Source organism: Rosa rugosa, chromosome 3 (assembly GCF_958449725.1).
Source record: "Rosa rugosa chromosome 3, drRosRugo1.1, whole genome shotgun sequence".
NCBI lineage: Eukaryota > Viridiplantae > Streptophyta > Magnoliopsida > Rosales > Rosaceae > Rosa > Rosa rugosa.
In genome coordinates, this window is record NC_084822.1 from 37,598,630 (window position 1) to 37,618,233 (window position 19,604).

Sequence of the window (19,604 nt, forward strand, 5' to 3'; positions counted from 1 at the left end):
TTGACCGGGCATCAGTGAGAATAAGCGACTAGCATTTTCCTAGAAGTATTTTGGAATGTTGTATGATCTGTATTTCTAATGTATCTCTTGGCCTTAGCTAATCCAGGACCCATGCTATAAAATAAAAATTTAGACCTGCGTGTTTATTTGATAGTTCATAACGGAATATGGGAAAGATGAGTGGAAGTCAGATAAGACATAAGAACAAAATGAGGGGTGACCGAGTTTATGGAGGTGGAATATCTCGCTAATTCTATGTATGATATTTTTACAAGTACAGGATAGTTCAGTTCCACTTCCAGCTCAAGCTAAAGATGAGAATTACAGTCTAGAATACAACAACAGCAGCAGCAGCAAATCAGAAGGAAGTTTACAAAAATGATTGGCTGAACAAGTGTTGCAGATTTTGAGTGTTGGAGGGTGCTAGGCTACCCTCTTCGATTCAATCTCTTTCACACTTCGAACTATATCGTCAATGTTTCTTGAGAGGTGATTGGAATGCTCTTCCATCTCTCTCAAAACCATGTCAAGCTGTTCTTGATAGGCTGCAGACCTCTTTCGCTCACGCTGTAGCTCAGCAGTCAACTCTCGAATTTTCATATCTTTTTCATCCTGGAACATACACGGAAGGGGAAAAAGGAATCAAAACCCATATACATAGTAAAAAACCGTTGTGACTGGAAAGTTTATAGTAACATAATGCAAAGAAACTTTGTGTCAGTAGAAAAGAATTACTGTAATCTATGGCACAAAGAGGCATTTTGAAGAATCTGATGGGTCCATACCAAAATAAAGGCATTATTAACTAAAGTGGATATTATAGAATCCGGAGACCTATGATTACAGAAGCAAACAGGGCACATGATGGGACTCGCAAGAATTCTAATACCAGTTACTACTGAAGTGGGAAGCTAATTATTTATTTGTTCATTATGACTCGAGCATGTTTAAAAGAAGAATTTTAGACTGAACACCTGATATGAAGATATGAACTACATTATTAGAACAATCTAAACAGTCCAATCCCCAGCATAGGGTTCGAAGCAGGGGGATCTACACTTCGTCCACTGAACCAGAACCCCTACTAATATGATGGAAGATGCATTAGCAACACTAAGTACTCACATTGCAGCCAAAGAAAAGGAAAACTGACTGTCTAACTTTCTAACCTGTTAAGCCACATACCGATTGCAAAGGCTGCAGTCAATTTTTATGTTCATACTAGGATATCATTGTAACAGAAAATAAAGACCTAACTGTCCAACTTGTAAAAGCACCAAATCACCTACAGGCAGTACGATGCAGCAATTCTTATGTTCATAGAACATCAGATGAATTGGCAAAACTAACTTTCCAAACTCCAACAAAGAAAAACCAACTTTCCAACTTGTCGAATCTCCAAATGACTTCGGGCTGTGTGCTGCACCAAATCCTAGGTTGATAGTAGAACATTTGGTGCAAATTCAAATCTACAATAATGAAGTGATGAAAACTAGATAATCCACTAACTTAAGCCGCAGAATGCACTATGCATATCAATACTCAATGTCAATAAATTAACCTAGCTATATATTATAGTACGGAATTCATAAATGCAGTCTAGACAAGGAAACCAACAAGAAAATTCAAATTAGAATGAGAAAGCTTATTGAGCAATGAGGACTCACTGGTGTTTGAGATAGAATCACAGTCCGGCGACCATTTGCAGGTGTAACTACCAGTGAATGGTTATGGTCCTTTATAAATCTCGTTACAATCCATTTTCCTGATTTTTCTCTCTTTACCACTATCATTGCTTTACACCCTTCTCTCGTGATTGCCCGAGGCTTCCTGTTCTCACTTCTTTTGGGCCTCGTCTTACGAAATCCTTCTTTATTGCACACAAGTCTACGCCAAACTACCTTACCATCACGCAATGATCTCCGGAAGGCATCAACCCGCATAATGAATCCCAACTGTGTTGCGTATGCATCATAGAACACCTTGGCAGCCTCTTCCGTTTCAAACTCCATACCCACATACGGTTCCATATCTGAACTCTCCTCAAATGTGGCTGCCTCTTTCCCATTTGAACTCTCTATCATATCCTCATCTTTGCTCGTAGATGGTTGTTCATCCACTGCCAAACACACATTTTAATAAGACTCGGGCCAATTTCGGGCAATCAAATTACAAGAGTTAAAATTCGTTCTTCTGTACCAAAACTAGTTTTAGGTGACACACTGGCCTACAAAGTCTCACATTACAATGTCATAGGCTCATAGTAAAAACTAATAAGTCAACTAGTTTCTGGGTTTTGAGGAAATAAATTCTATAGAAATAAACAAAAACCTATCAAATTCATTTTACAAATGTAAATGGTATGCTGAATGAATAACACTAAATGTAAAATTGCTACTGGAAAACAGTATTCAGGAAAGTGACTACTAGGACCACAATCCAAGGCCAACTAATTGTTCAAAAGGGCATTCCTTTCTACCAAAATTCACACATGATACAGTAATCAGCTCAAAGTTTTAGGTCATAGAAACTCAATTAATCATGGTTAGAAATACTGGGTATACAGTAAGTTCTGTTTGGCTTCTGAGAAAATATAAGAACAAGCTAGAATTGGGTTTCTCAAGAATTTCTCAGCAGTCAAAACAGAGAGGACTTCCAAAAAAAAAAAAAAACAAAAACATAAGTGAAATGAAGAACCAATTTCATAACCGAAGCTTGTTGTAAAGTAGAGCAAGTAGAGATTTACAGAGATTAAAAATGTTAAACTCACTTGTTGGCAGAGGGATCCGGACCCAGTAGTTCGCTTAGGTTACAGAATGGTGAAAAGGCAAAAAGGTGTTTCCTTCTTTTTGGGTTTTAATTGGGGTTGGAAGAGTTTGAGAGAGGTCGGAGCTCTAACTTCAGACTTCAGAGGATGTTAATGTGGCAGATAAAAGGAATGATCCTATATGGCCAAGACCAGGCGTCACTCTCTACTCGCTGGTCTCTACAGAATATTATTTCTCTTTTTTTAAGATGGTATAAAATATTTTTTTATTTTATTTCATTAATCCCTGAGAATTAAAGTGATTAATTTTTTGTGAGTCAGTGAGATATCTTACGAAGAGAAGTTTTATGTCACTAGACTAAGACTTCATTTGGGATTGCTTCGCTTTAAAAAAAAAAAACAACTTTTGTCTAAAATTTTAGATTATATTGTGTTTGGTAAATAAATAAAAAATAGTTTTAATTGAAAATTATAGGTCACTGTTAGCAGATTTTTAAATCAACCTAAATGTCTTCTTTGCTCGGCTCTCTTTCTTTCTTTTCTCTTCCTACAAAATTCAGAGGTTCTATAAGGTTTTTCTTCCTCAAGAGAAACTCTAAAACCCAAAAGTCCGGTCTCTTCCGTCTTAAGTATTCGACCTTGTCCGGCAGCGCCTCGACCGGTGCTGGCCTCCGGCCTCGCCGTCGTCTTGGGGTTTGCTGCCGGACGGGTATTCGATCGATATGGTCTGAGGGTCTTCCCTGGGTGGTTGCACTCAGTATTGTTCCAGATGGCTCGGGCTTGGTTTTTTCTTGCCGCATCTCAACCGGCGTTGGGTTGTGCTGATCACGACCAGCGGGATTCCGGACGGCGTGTAAACAACGTGATTTGTGGCAGCGTGTTTCAGGAGTGAGTTGTGGCGGCGTGGGGCGCGGCGGTTTGGGTCAAAATGGAGAGAGGTCGCGGAGGCGTGGATCAGAGCGGTACGGGTAGTGGCAGAGCGGGTCGAGCAGCGCCACTGGGCTTGTGGCGTACGGCATGTCGTCAGGGGCGCTAAGCTTGTGGCGTACGACATGTTGTCGGGGATGATGGGCTGAGATCAGTCTAGCTTGACGAGCTCTGGAGTTGGGCTATTCCTTTGGATGCTCTTGGGCCTACTATGTTGGACTGGGGTTGATGCACTAGGTCTTTACTATGTTTTAACTTTGTCTTTTACAATAAATTCCTTGTATTTAGGAACCTAAGCACTAAGGTGCACCCATTGTCTCTCTAGCGACTTTGGAGTAGTACTGAAAGAGGATATTAGCTATCTCTACGTATTTAAATGTCTAATGAGTAGGACTATATGTACGTACCACTGTTGGGTACTACCACTAGCTTCTTGTCTGTCTATGCCCTTAAATGACAGCGGAAGGGTATGTAAAATATACTCTAAATACCACTAGCTTCTTGTCTGTCTATCTCTTTAACTCAAAAAATCAACCTAAATGTTATTTTTAGAAGTTGATTTAGATTAAAATACACTCTAAAGTTGTTTTATGCACTGACAACACTTAAGTATTATTTATCAAACATGAAACTGTTTTAATTCACAGTTGATTATTCTCACAACACAGGCAGCAACAATTTTTTTTTAAAGTCACAGCAATCCCAAACTAGCCATAAATAGTACTGGACATCTAAAATAACTTTTTTATTCTTTGAAAATATACGTATTAGCTAGTATTTAATTTACTTTATGAAAATACTATCTTATTTGTGTGATTTCGAGTTAGAAACTTCAAAATACAACCAAATAGAGGTTATGCACAAAAATGACGCTCTCGTAATTGTTATGACTTTTTTTTTTTTTTTTAATAAAGGGCTGGTGTAGCTACTCTCAAGTTTTTATTAATAAAATTACTGAATACAAGAGAGAGGAAACGCGACCAGGGGGGGAGACATTGAGCCTAAACCCTTAACTACAATAAGTATCTAGAAAACATCCCAAAATGATATTAGGAGTCTCTATAAAATACATGTATTTTAACAAGCACCAGTTAGCAAAGAGTGCTTGACATGTTACTCCATTTGCTTCGACAAAGCGATGACATACTGGAAAGATAACTTGATTACAATGAACTATAATTACCAAACTCACAGTTTTCCTACTATGTCGCCACCAGAGAATAAATCCGACAACACTTAGTTTCATCCTGCCACTAAGAGGTAGCGACCATTTAATAGTGAATCGTCACCTCACTAGGCCAGACAAGACACTTAGAGTGCTCACAAAAGCATTAAGCCCGATTAGTCGTAAAAGAAATATGTAGAGACTTATTACACACCAAAGGCGTGACAAAACTAACCAACTAAAATAAACAAAACTAACAACAAAAATGAAAAAACAAGCCCAAGTAGGGCCCAAAAAGAGGTGGGCCCAAGCCTTAACCCAGGACAGAGGAACACATAAGCCATTGTCGATGGATCCTCCATCCCGCCTCCCCGCCACCTTTGCTGGACCGCCAACATCGATTCACCATCTCCGTCACGCCATGGAGAGACGCCATCCCAGATCGGATCCAAGCCAAGAAGGAGCCGCTCCGTTGTGCCATCCCAGATCATAACTATTATAACTTATACGTAGTAAGTCTTGTATTGTTTTCTTTTATTATGATTTAGTTTTTAAAATGGAAGGACAAATGGTTGATTTCTAAGTCTTTTGAAGAGAATAAAAGGTGTCACGCGCAAAAAAAGCTAATAGAAGGTTGATATAGCCTAATTCTATGTTTATTTTATTTAATAACAAAGAGTATTTTTTTGGGACATTATTATTAAATGAAGTTAACACTTATCTTAAGCTATTTCAATATGCTTCTGGCTGTGTTTTTTTTTTCCCTGTCCAAAACTTGTACTAATGTTACAAAATAGTTACTATTAGCTTTGAGATGTAGTGTCGTAGAGCCGAAATAGAGAGTTTCTATTGAGACCTCCAAATTTGCTCATTTAACCTCTCATACTCTCTACATCTCCTTTTTGCTTTTAAATACAAATATTTGCTCACTAAACCTCTATTTGAATTCCTCAAATAACCTTAATTATACTATTCACATACAAGACAATAAAATACTCATTATACCTCTAATTCACTCACTACACCTCCATTCCTTGTTCTTTTTTTTTTTTTTTTGCATGCAACCCTAAAAAATGCCCGAAATAGTAAAACTTTAAATCATTAATCAAACGGTCATAACACATAAATTGATCAAAATGTCATAAATCAAACGGTTAGACAATGATTCCTATGTTTTTAACCCTTCTAAAAAATGAAACGTTACATAAATTGAAATAAATAAAAAAAACCCCGGAACACAAAAGAAAAAAAGCAAAGAAAGAAACACGCAGATCATGAATGCACCAAAAAAAAAAACAAACAAAAACAAAAACCAAAAACCACTGTCTCCCACCCAAAACTCTCATCCTCCAACCAAACATTGAACGAAGTCTAGACTAGGAACTCAATAAAAGTTTTGGAACAATTTCTTAGTCTTTAATTTGTTTTAAAACTAGGCGGAAAAGTTGTAAAGAAAATACTAGTTAAACCACTGCAAGTGGCCTAGTGGTTCTTGCCTACTTGAGTGTGCTCCCAAACCTAAGTTCGAACCCCGAAGCTGTTAAAGTAGCCAGGCACTGTGCTGCAATGCACAGTTGGAGCATTTCACATGTGCCGAAGGGGTTTATCTTGGGTCTAGGAAGCCTTTGGATTCCCCTTGACAAAGTAAAAAAAAAGAAAATACTAGTTGATTATAATTCATTGTCTATAATTGTCATTTTATAAGAGGATATATATGTAATTCAATAATTCTATAGATATAGAGGTCAAATGAGCAAATCTAGATGTCTCAATAGAAATATATTTGAAATTCTTTTCAGATGTATGTGATCTCTATTTCTAGGTCAAAGAGAAGGACAAAGATTCGCTATAAAGACATAAAAGTTGGATAACTCTAAAAAAAAATACTGTAGACTCTGTCCTATGTCCCAGTCCAATCCAAAACGGCGCCCTCTGTACGTCGTTTCACCCTTTGCAGTTCCCCAATAAAAACCAATGTGAAGTAAAAACGAAAAAGAACGAAGAAGAAGAAGAAGAAGAAAAGAAATTAACGTCACTCGCTAATGAAGTTTGACCCTTTCCTCTGCACCTGTCTGGTCTCCCAAGTCAATCCATGAAAGCCCAGAAGAAGATCTTCGGACTCTGATACCATTCAGAGCTACTCAGACCACGAAATTTCTGGTTTTCAATAAAAGTAAGTACCTTTCTTTTCAGGCTTAGCTAGCTCTATCACTCTTTCAACTCCAACAATTTTTCTTATTGTTTCAAAAATTTGTGCAATCTGGCCTTTAATACCCACCCAATGCCACTAACTCTTCAGCAGTACTTGAAAAGTTGTTGAATTTAACTGAGAAGCAATACATGCAGAACATTTTTGGTGAGAAAATGTGGTGAAGAAAGTTTGCCTTTTGAATTCTCAGATCTTTTGACTGAGCCTTGTGTAACTATTTGGGGCAGTAGCATTATATGGTGGTATAGATATCATTGCTCAATCTATGGCTTTTGGTGTTGATTTCATCCATATTAAGCATCTGGGTTGTTGGTATGAATATATGAAAGCAGAAAGCTTTGTATTTTGAGTTGAACTAGCACTTATTACTATCAGTAAATGTAGTAGAAAATTGAAGTTGATATTGCTTCAAGATGAAGGTAGTTTACATGTTGCCAACTTGATTATTGAATGTAATGAGCTGGGTATTTGATCAAGTTTCATTTTAGTAACAAATTTTGTATATGAGTACCAGACCTGCATAAATGTTCATGGAATTTATCACATTTTATGACAGTGGATTTGGATGAGGAGGAGGAAGTTGGGGCAGTTGATGGGTCTGTTGAAGTAAACATGGGCGATTCAGAAGGAGGTTCCGTTATAGAACCTTATGTTGGTATGGAATTTGAGTCCGAAGAAGATGCCAAGAAATTCTATACTGAGTATGCCAGGCGGGTCGGTTTTTTTGTCCGTGTTATGCAGCGTCGTCGAGGTATTGATGGGAGAACTCTTGCCCGTCGGCTTGGATGTAACAAACAAGGTTTTTCTCCCAACCATAAGGGGAATCTTGGACTTGAGAAAAAGCCCAGAGTTAGTGCACGAGAAGGTTGCAACGCAACAATCTTGGTGAAGGTGGATAAATCTGGAAAATGGGTTGTTACAAGATTTGTAAAGGATCATAATCATCCTCTCATTGTTACTGCCAATGAGTTTAGCACAGCGGTGAGCTTCTTTAAGTTACTTAACTACCTGGATTATCTCTTCCCTTATTTCTCCACCTTTTTATTTTCCTAGATAAATCTTTAGGTGATCTTACGAACCCAACTGAGCTTAATGTCCTTCAAGATTAGTCGCTTTAGTTGAATTTGATTATGCTTTGCAGACACATGTTATAACTTATAAAATATGGGGGAAGTTTTATGTCATTAGGGGCAAGTATACAAGAGACGTATATGGCATGGTAAATCTACTATAGTATTGTTTTCATATGCTATATCTCTGCATGGTCGCTGCATTAGGGATTGTAACTTAAGTTTTCTGTTTTTTGTTTGTGATGAGTAACTGAAGTCATTTGATGATTCAATGACAAACATTAAAGCATGGTTCCCTCATCTTATATCTCACTTGAGTGTAAATGAACTAGTGATGAAAGGATGTGAGTATTAGGGATAAGCAAGCCCAAGAAAATTTTCTAATGTTGTGGATGAATAGTCCTTACTTCCTGAAGATTGTCTGATTGTGTAATAGTAGTCTTGTTACCGAGTTAAATGTAATAAGCTTTTCTCTTTTGGATAGCAGTAATCACCTTTCTGTCAAGCAAAAGACTTGGATGTGATTCCGTTGAAACCCTAAAGTTGGAAATTGAAAAGCTTTCACAAAGTTGTGTTGTTACAGAAACTGGTGAAAACTAAAAGACCTACCCTGATTTACAATTTGATATATTTAATGTATTCTGTGAATGTTCCTTTTTTGTCTTTTATATTAACTTTTTATAGGTCTGATACATTTTGAATCAGTTAGGTTTCTACAAATGGCTTATCTGGTTATTCATGCTTGTAGGGCGACAAGGATAAGAAAATAGAGGAACTTATGATGGAATTGGATCATCAGGATCAACTATGTGCAGCTTATCGAGAAAAACTACTCAGTTTCATAAATAACGTTGAGGCAGAAACAGAAGAACTTTCCGCAAAGATAAAAGCGATTGTTGACAATGTGAGAAAAGTTGAATCCGAAACGCAAAAACATTCTCACTGTAAATAGCATTGTAACGGAAATTAGCTCTAGGATTATTTACTTATGGGTTTGGTTTGTGAATCATTGGAACCCAACTCCATCACCCATGAATGTACAGTGTTGAACTCTGTTAGAATCAGTTTCTGTTGATTAAAGAAAAGGTCCTTTTATTTAGCAGTCCTCATTTTGACACAAACTTCAATTGTTTCAGCATAGAAACTCCATTCCACCACTTCATTCACCAGTAAGATGCTATACATTGTTAGAGTGATAACTCCAACTATCCAAGATAGCAGTTTTTATATGTTCTTCTGCATCTTTCAGAAATCCGTACTTCCCACGATATAGATATAGTTACATAATCGATATAATGCTCAATAGCTCATGGATCTTCTCATCCTCTGCACCTTGACAATGCACACATCCTCAAAAACCTAGTGTTGCACAGTTGCCTAAGGGTGTACTTGGATTACACTTAAAAATTATATTTTCTGTTGTAAAACTGTATTTGCATCCAAAGTTCCAGTTCTACTTCAGATACCAGTATATCCACATTCTGTTGAATTGGAACTTGTCAAATTGGGAGTAATACCTTGGTAGCTTCAGGACTTGCTCTGGTCATATATATAGTTCGGTTCCCTTACAAGCATAGGGACGTTTGGAATTCTGAAACCTCTACATGCAGAAGGATTGGCGCCATGTTAAGAAAATTTCTTGATATAGACCCCAACTCTCATACTTTTAGAAGCAACCAGCAGCCGGATGCAGTTACAACCTCTCCAAACAACAATAGCCCAGAAAGTCCAGTACTCATCCAGAATTTAAACCACGCAAATTCGAATTATGTATCTTCTAATTCTGGACAGCAACGATCATCTACTGAGTCTGCTGCTGTACTGAGCAATCAGTGAAACAGGTCATTATTACAAATTCAAACAATTATTGCAAGGTGAGCCGCCGAACTCAGCAAATCTCAACTATTGGTATTTATAGACTGTTCAAGTGAGTCTCTATTTTGTGTCTGGCCCAAACTCTAGGTTACTTAACCTAGTGGTAATAGGGTTTAATTAGAAGAATCTAGAGATTCCTATTAAATGTATGATTACCTTTCCTTGTATGATTTAGATTATATGCATTGTAATCCTCTATATAAAGAGGCCCCTATTATCAATGAGAATACATAGCGATTTTCTCTCAATTCTCGTTTCTCTAAAACACATTATCAGCACGAAGCCCTAACCCTGAAACCCTAATTTCGTAGCCCTCAAATCCAAGCATCCACCGCCTCACATATCGAAGCCCCATCATTCAAAGGAGCTCAGAACCGGCGGCGGAACCACCAGAACCTGCTAGAATCCACCTGAACCGGTTGTTGGAAAAATCCGAACCGGCCCTGCCTTGTGCCTGCCCTGAGCCTGCCTTGTGCTTGCTCCCTACGCATCTGCCGAGACCTGCGCACCCCTGTGCCTGCACCTGCCGACAGCTCCGCATAGGCCCCTGCCGAGACGTGTGCCTGCCTTTGCCGACACTTGCTGAGTCCCTGCGCAGCCCCTGCCGACACTTGTCGAGTGCCTGCCGACCCCTGCTGAGCAACTGCCGACAGCCCCTGCACAGCCTCCGCACAGCCCCTGCAGGCTGCAGCAGCCCCGCGCAACCCAGCCTAGCTCCGGCCACCTGTTTCCGGCCACTTTTTCAGCTACCCCCGGGGACCTTTTCCGGCCATCTTCAACAACTTTTCCAGTCAAGTTTTCCGGCAACTTTTTCAAGGTAAACTTTTCTAAAAGTTCCCGTTTTTGAAGTTTTATTCTTTTCTCTTCTTTTTCTCGGGGACTTGCAACCTCCCTTCTTCTACCCCCCTTTCTTCTTCATAGGGGAGACCAATAGCCGAACTGTGGGGGTTCGTACTCACTCCAAGTTTGGAGGTGCTTGGAGCTTGTAGAGTCCTCCAAACTTAGAGTTTGTTGAGAAGAAAACGATCGACCACATACATCATTGTTTCGATCTAATCCAAACCCCTCTTGGAATCAGATTTTCTTGGAAGCGACTACGCTTAGAAATCCCTAATGTCTTAGAAGCGACTACGCTCAGAAATTTTATAGTTTTTCGTGGTAGCCTTTTTAGCTCCGAAACTAACCCTAATCTTGTGTTGTTTTTCAGGATGAGCAACCTGAACAAGTTGAACTTTGTTCCACTGGAGACAACTAGCGCAGGATACCATAGGTGGGTCTGAGATGTGCGCCAACATCTTAAGACTGATGGACTTCTGGAAACCATCCAAGAGCCAAGTCAGAACGTGCTCACTGTTGAGCAAGCTATCGCTTTTGAAGCGAATCAAGCTAAAGCCATAATCCTCATGACAAGGTACATGAATGACGCGCTCAAAAGTGAATACCTCAATGAGGAAGACCCCAGAAAACTATGGGTGGAACTTGAGCAGCAATTTGGCAACGTTCGTGACTCCCTGCTTCCTGATTTAGAAGTGAGATGGCATAGCCTCCGCTTTTGTGATTTCAAGTTTGTACTTGATTATAACTCGGAAGCTCTTCGTATCAAGTCTTTCATGGAGTTTTGTGGCAAAACCATAACTGATACGATGTTGATCGAGAAGACTCTCTCTACCTTCCCCGTCTCTGCCCTGATGATTTCAAAGAATTATCAGATTGATGTGAATGCAGGACGTATCACAAGGTTTCATGAGCTCATTGGTGCCATGAACGTAGCTGAGAAGCACGACGATATCCTTGTGAAGAACTATAATGCTAGACCCGTGGGAACCAAGTCTATTCCGGAGTCTAACTATAGTCGCGCCCCTAAGGGAGGACGCAAGGAGAGAAACCCTAAGAGTAGGGACAATTCTGGATGTTCTGGTCCATATACTCGCTCTAAAGAGGAAGGAAACAGCCAAGAGAGGGGTGCACGGAACCGTGGAGGTCAACGTGTGAAGAGAGAGAGAGAGGCGGAGCCTCAGGCCATGGTGGTGACACCACCAAGAGTAGTGGTCGTCCAAATCGCGCCCCAAAGGCGCCTCGATCAAGGGAGCCTGACCATAATGATGTTTGTCTTTGATGTGGATCAACCGGACATTGGGCCAAAGTATGTAGAGTATCCCAGAATGTTGCAGACGCATACAAGGCATATCGTGAAGCAAGGGAGGCGCACTACATGGAGCAAGAGGATCAAGAGGACGATCTCGCTCTTAGGGTGGACGACTTCAAGGGCCAAGAAACTGGCTATTTTGATCAAGTCCTTTTATTTTCCAAGAGATGTAGGCAATTGCCATATTATTTTTGTAGTAGATGCCATTGGTTTAGTCTTTCTTCAAAGTAGGCGTACTCAATGTAAGTGTGATGTCTAGGAAGGTTTTGAGATTAGTGGTATTTAAGTGAGCCTCGCTCCACCGACATCTCTCTACTCACCTGGTCACATTTGCATTGGAATTACCGAAAGAAGTTAGACAACTGCCATTGTTTTGCATTAGCTAGTTTATTGGATTAGATTTTCTTTGGTCAAAGAAACAATGATTAATTCCGTTTGGCTTATTAATAAAAGTTGAGTTCTTTTCTTTATGACTCCTTTTTAATTACGAGCTTTTCTTTTAGGAATGGATTCTGGAGAACTACAATGTCTTGCGGATAGTGCGACTACGCACACCATTCTACACCACAGGCAATTATTCTTAGAGATGTTGCCTACATATTCCTCTGTGACTACGATGGCTGGGCCATCAGGTTTAGTTCAAGGACATGGAATGACCCAATTCCTATTGCCAAATGGCACATTGATTAAAGTCACAGAAGCTCTCTACGCTCCTAAGGCAAATCGAACCTTATTGAGCTTTAAAGATATAAGAGCCAACGGATTCCATGCGGAAACACATACTGAGAACGGAAAAGAGTTCATTTGCATTACCTCTAATGATTGCGGACGGAAGCGCATCTTAGAGAAGCTTATGTGTCAATCTAGTGGACTTTACGTCACTACAATTCGACCAATTGAATCCAATAATGTGATAAGAGAAGATCTCTTGGATTCAGACACATATTGGCTTTGGCATGACTGACTAGGACATCCTGGTCGTGAAATGATGATCCCTATACTAAAGACTTCACACGGACATCCATTCTTTAGAGTGAGACGAAGCAAGAATCGAAAATTGATTCCAGGACTTAGTACGACCGCCGCCACCGCCGCTTCTGGCGCTGCGGCTGTCCTGGGCCGCCGTAGGGCAGCACAAGTCCCTTGTGACGACGCCATAAATGGCGCCAACCATGGCCATGATGCCATGGATACTTCTCCCCATGGCCAAGACGCCATGGATGCCACTTTCCATGGTTCCAACGCCATGATGTGTGATGTAGCCACGCATTTTGCTTCTAATAGCGCTATAGACGCTCAGGCCCAACCAAAATCCTCATTGGTTACTTCTAAGGCCCCTCGCTCATTTTGCAAAGCCTGTTCCTTCGGGAAATTTGGATCGAGACCGTCTTACGCAAAGGATCCTAAAATACTCATTCCGTTCTTACAGAGAATCCAAGGGGGTATCTGTGGACCAATTCAACCATCATGCGGACCTTTTAAATACTTTATGGTATTGGTTGATGTGTCGACACGCTGGTCACATGTCGCGCTATTGTCCACTCGAAATGTTGCTTATGCTAAACTCCTTGCCCAGATTATCCGTCTACGGGCTCACTACCCTGACCATCCTATTAAGTCAATTCGACTTGATAATGCTGGGGAGTTTACATCGAAAATGTTTGATGACTATTGCATGTCACTGGGGATTGATGTAGAGCATCCAGTTCCCCATGTTCATACCCAAAATGGTCTCGTGGAAGCTGCTATCAAACGACTACAGATGATAGCACGGACATTGGTTATGCGCACCAGTCTCCCTGTTTCCGCTTGGGGATATGCAATATTGCATGCAGCGACGCTCATTCGTCTACGACCCACTGCAACCCAATCTTACTCTGCGTTACAGCTAGTGACTAGGTACGAGCCTGATGTCTCGCACTTACACATTTTTGGGTGTGCCATTTATGTGCCTATTACGCCGCCACAGCATACTAAGATGGGTCCACAATGACGAATGGGCATCTATGTTGGCTATGAATCTCCAACTATCGTCCGCTATCTTGAAGCCTTGACATGCGATCTCTTTACCGCTAGATTCGCTGATTGTCACTTTGATGAGACAGTTTTCCCATCGTTAGGGGGAGATAAGAACACAGATGTTCAACAGGAACGACAGAAATTGTCGTGGTCTGTTCCCACTATGTCTCATCTCGATCCCTGTACCGCACAGTCCGAACTTGAAGTGCGACGAATAATCAAGCTCTAGAACGTAGCAGACACTCTACCTTATGCGTTTTCTGATGTTGCCAAAGTGACGAGATCACACATATCTGCTGCAAACGTGCCTGCAAGGATTGATGTCCCAAATACTGGACGTAACACCACTCCTGTGACACCAGGAGATGGCGCCACTGCCCAGGATGGTGGTGATGTGGCATCTATGACCGCAGGTTTGGCGAGGAAGCGTGGTAGACCGATTGGTTCGAAGGATACCCGCCCTAGAAAGAGAGCGAATGAGGCACAAACATATCCTTTGATCATCGATACTCAAAATCCGTCTCATGAAAATGTTCCAGATTATGGTTATGTCCAAGAGACATCATTGGGGGACGCCTCAATGTCAGAACCTATCCCTGAGAACATAGAGATCTCTGTAAATTACACTAGTGTGCATGGGACGTGGGAAAGAAGCTCCATCATCATTGATGATGTATTCGCTTATTCCGTAGTGCGTGATATTATTGAGACCGATGACATCGAACCACGCTCCTTTGATGAATGCCAACGTAGAGCTGATTGGCCAAAATGGAAAGATGTGATCTAGGCAGAACTTGATTCTCTAGCAAAAACAAAGGTATTTGGAAAAGTTGTGCCAATACTGCCCAACACCAAACTAGTTGGTCACAAATGGGTATTCGTTAGAAAGCGTAATGAGAGAAACGAGATTGTAAGGTACAAAGCTCGCTTTGAGGCGCAAGGCTTCTCACAACGCCCTGGAATCGACTACGAGGAGACTTATTCTCCCGTAATGGACGTCATTACGTTCCGCTTCCTTGTCAGTTTGGTAGTTTCTGAAAAACTGAACATGCAGCTTATGGATGTGGTTACTGCGTATCTATATGAGGATCTAGATACAGAGATATACATGAAAGTTTCAGATGGACTTCAGTTACCCAAATCAAGTGACTCTAAACGAAGGAGCGTGTTTGCTATAAGGTTGAAACGCTCACTATATGGATTTAAACAATCCGGACGGATGTGGTATAACCGTCTAAGTGACTACTTGATTGGTAAGGGATATGTCAACAATGAACTATGCCCATGTGTGTTCATAAAAAGGACAAGTTCCGAATTTGCAATAGTAGCGGTTTATGTTGATGACATGAACATAATTGGCACCCTTAAAGAGTTAAGGGAAACCGCTGAACACTTGAAATCCGAGTTTGAGATGAAAGATCTTGGGAGAACACGGTTTTGCCTTGGTTTGGAACTTGAGCACCGTGAAGATGGTATCCTGATTCATCAATCAACTTATACCCAAAAGATGCTTAGGCGTTTCAACACTGACAAGATTAAGCCTTCAAGCACCACAATGGTCGTCCGTAGTCTTGATCCAAAGAAGGATCCATTTCGTCCAAAAGATGACGATGAAGAAGTGTTGGAGGCAGAAGTGCCCTACCTAAGTGCAATAGGCACATTATTGTACTTAGCACAATGCACGAGACAGGACATCTCATTCACGGTGAACTTGTTAGCTAGATATAGCTCTGCGCCAACACGACGCCATTGGACTGGTGTTAAAGATATCTTTCGATACCTAAGTGGTACTATTGATATGGGCTTGTTCTATCCCTATAGAGAGATGATGGATTCAGACCCATCAAATGCTAGGGACGCCACACTTGATGGACTGCGTTCCCTCTCCCCATCCCAAAACGATGCAAGTGTTTTGAAGGGTTTTGCTGATGCTGGGTACCTCTCTAACCCGCACAAAGGTCGTTCCCAAACTGGTTATGTATTCACCATGGGAAAGACCGCGATATCTTGGAGGTCTACAAAACAGACATTAGTCGCTACCTCTTCGAATCATGCAGTGATTATTGCTCTTCACGAAGCAGTTCGTGAATGTATATGGCTTCGATCCATAGTTACGCATGTTCGAAGTAATTGTGGTCTGAAGTCTACAACAGATGAGCCAACGAGTATTTATGAGGATAATGCTGCTTGCATTGAACAAATGAAGCAAGGCTACATCAAAGGCGACAACACCAAGCACATATCGCCCAAATTCTTCTACAATCAGCAACAACAGAAGCTCTTCAAGATCAAAGTAAACCAGGTTCGATCTGAGGACAATATGGCAGACTTGTTTACTAAGTCATTGCCCAAATCCACGTTCGAGAAACATGTGGCAAGAATTAGCTTGCGGAAATTATCCGAACTCCCATGATTGTAGTCATCAGGGGGAGGCGCACACATCATGGGGAGATGTCTACATGTTCATCTTGGAACATGAAGGGTGTGTTGTACTCTTTTTCTCCTTCGACTGAGGTTATTTTTGTCCCACAAGGTTTTTGTTACTCGGCAAGGTTTTTGACGAGGCAACGAGAGGAGCACCACATTTAGGCGACACAAGGGGGAGTGTTCAAGTGAATCTCTATTTTGTGTCTGGCCCAAACTCTAGGTTACTTAACCTAGTGGTAATAGGGTTTAATTAGAAGAATCTAGAGATTCCTATTCAATGTATGATTACCTTTCCTTGTATGATTCAGATTCTATGCATTGTAATTCTCTATATAAAGAGGCCCCTATTATCTATGAGAATACACAGCGATTTTCTCTCAATTCCCGTTTCTCTAAAACATAGACAACTTTTTTTTTTAATAAAAACAAAAATGCTTGATGTACTTGATGTTCCATTCTTACTAGTGTAAGTGCCACGTAGGTGCACTAAATACTCTCTCCTACCTATTTGGTGTTACATATGTAGTTGACATATGCTGTATTGTTTTAAGCATTTATTGACATAAAAGTGATCATTACCATTAGATTTCCTTATGTCACTCAAAGATATTTTGTGATGTACGGATTCTACGTAAAGAGATATTTCGAATTATAAATAGGGTGGTTCTATTTGGACCTCCAAATCTGCTATTTGGACCTCCCATACTTAATACACCTCTAATTTACTTTTTAGAATACTAGAAAAGCTAAGTAGACCTCCTAATTTTTACCAAAACACCCTTGAACATGAGATACAATAATTTGTTACTCTACTTTTTATCTCTATCTTCAACCACGAGAAGAAGAATGAATCAAATTCACATAATATTGCTCTCTTATGAGTAGGTCTCTCCTTCACCAAAGTTAATCAGAGGGTTGGTTCTCGATCTTGATAATGTTCCTGGAATCCATTTGAATTTGCTAAAAGAAAGATTTCGAAGGGTTTTGGGTTGGAAGATCAAGTAATAACTATATCATAATATTCATTAAATTTAGTTTAAGAAAATTTCAAATCAGATTGTTTTGAATTTACTTTTGTATTAAATGACGGGCCATGTATAGAAATGATTATTTTTACTTAATTATTTTAGATAAATTATAAAATTATATAGGCAATATAAGGAAATTCAGGAAAAAAAAATAATTTAATTTAATGTTATATTTGGGGGAGGTAAGAAGATTATTTATTTTATTTTTTTCCCTATTTTTCTCTCTTTGTCCTTATTTGTCTTTTCATATGACTTGACAAAGTCTATTGATAATTGAAAAAAGTTTGAGGTCTAAATATCAAATTTGGAGGTCTAACTAGAACCACCTAGGCCTCATCAACGGGCCGGGCCGGGCCTTAATATATTTTTAAATAGTAGCGGGCCGGGCCGGGCTTTATTGTAAATCGAAGGATCCAAGCCCGTCCATATAAAGCGGGCTTTGCGGGCTTTTTCGGGCTTTTGCGGGCCGGGCCTTGCGGTCTTTATTTACAAATAAATCTTTAAAGATACTAATTTTTTTATAAACTTATATTTATATATCATACACTCCAAAGAGCAACGTCTATCAATTCAAAGAAAATAAAAAAACTAACCGTTGGATGTGATCATTACAATAAATTATGAGTGTGGTAAAAAATTTAACCAATTTCACCATATTTTCGAATCCGATCGAATTGGTCAACCGTTGTCACTTCTAGGTCTTCTTGGTTAACCGATGGCGTAACAACCGCGAAATGTGCTTATTTTTCTACATCACGTCTGTAAATATTCCATCGATGGATATGCGTGGACATAAGATAAAAATTTCAATTTTAATTATAAAGACATTAATGTATACCAATTTGCCTCCTAAAGTTGTATGACTTGTACATTGCATTTAAATTGTTGAGGTTCACTCTAAAGCAACCATGAAGTGGAAAATGAATTTAGAGAAACCAACCGCTCGATGGAGAGATTGTAATGTTTTATGGTGGTTGTAAAAAATACAGCCTATTTGGTTCTCGTTTCGAATTCAATCAACTATGTCAAACTTAGTTACTCTTATAAACCTATATTTATATATCATGCACTCCAAAGAGCAACCCCTATCAATTCAAAGAAAATGGAAAAACCGACCGTTGGATGAGATTATTACAATAAATTATGAGTGTGGTAAAAAATTTAGTCAATTCACCATATTTTCGAATCCGATAGAATTGGTCAACTGTCGTCATTTGTATGTTTTCTTGGTTGACCGATGGCTTGACGACCGCGAAACGTGCTTATTTTTTCACATCACATCTGTAAATATCCTATTGATGGATGTGCATGTACATAAGATAAAAATTTCAATTTTAATTACAAAGACGTTGGCCTATATCAATTTGCCTCCTAAAGTTGTATGACTTGTACATTGCATTTAAATTGTTAAGGTTCATTCTAAAGCAACCATGAAGTACAAAATGAATTTAGAGAAACCAACCGCTCGATGGAGAGATTGTAATGTTTTATGGTGGTTGTAAAAAATTCAGCCAATTTGGTTCTCGTTTCGAATTCAATCAACGAGGTCAAACTTAGTTACTCTTATAAACCTATATTTATATATCATACACTCCAAAGAGCAACCCCTATCAATTCAATAAAAATGGAAAAACCGATCGTTGGATGAGATTATTACAATAAATTATGGGTGTGATAAAAAATTTAGCCAATTTCACCATATTTTCGAATCCAATCGAATTGGTCAACCGTCGTCATGATATGTAGAATATATATGCACATATTCTATATAGAAGTATGAGAACTTCCACAAACATATATAAACACACACACACACACACACACACACACACACACACACACACACACATATATATATATATATATATATATATATATATATATATATATATATATATATATATCTATAAGAATATATATTTATAAACACACACACACATTCTTATAGACATTCTTATATATATATATATA

The 19,604-nt window shown here is 39.4% G+C and overlaps 2 protein-coding genes across 2 annotated transcripts; one reads left to right on the forward strand and one right to left on the reverse strand.

Moving 5' to 3' along the window:
- Positions 1 to 168: 168 nt before the first annotated feature.
- On the reverse strand, positions 169 to 2,932 carry LOC133738723 (protein FAR1-RELATED SEQUENCE 5). Its single transcript, XM_062166307.1, has 3 exons — positions 2,771 to 2,932; positions 1,668 to 2,119; positions 169 to 612 (listed from the first exon to the last, which is right to left on the reverse strand). Coding segments are annotated over exons 1-3 (642 nt in total). The 5' UTR covers positions 2,772 to 2,932; the 3' UTR covers positions 169 to 423.
- A 3,915-nt stretch (positions 2,933 to 6,847) lies between these two features.
- LOC133739401 (protein FAR1-RELATED SEQUENCE 5) lies at positions 6,848 to 9,243 on the forward strand. The gene is made up of 3 exons (XM_062167182.1): positions 6,848 to 7,032; positions 7,625 to 8,049; positions 8,887 to 9,243. Coding segments are annotated over exons 1-3 (630 nt in total). The 5' UTR covers positions 6,848 to 7,031; the 3' UTR covers positions 9,091 to 9,243.
- The last annotated feature ends 10,361 nt before the right edge of the window (positions 9,244 to 19,604 follow it).

What these genes read in the sequence shown, in the direction of transcription:
- LOC133738723 (XM_062166307.1), bottom strand. An exon ending in TGATTCTATCTCAAACACCA is followed by an intron (nt 613 to 1,667) that starts GTGAGTCCTCAT and finishes TGTATGTTCCAG; the next exon opens with GATGAAAAAGATATGAAAAT.
- LOC133739401 (XM_062167182.1), top strand. An exon ending in CCAATGAGTTTAGCACAGCG is followed by an intron (nt 8,050 to 8,886) that starts GTGAGCTTCTTT and finishes TCATGCTTGTAG; the next exon opens with GGCGACAAGGATAAGAAAAT.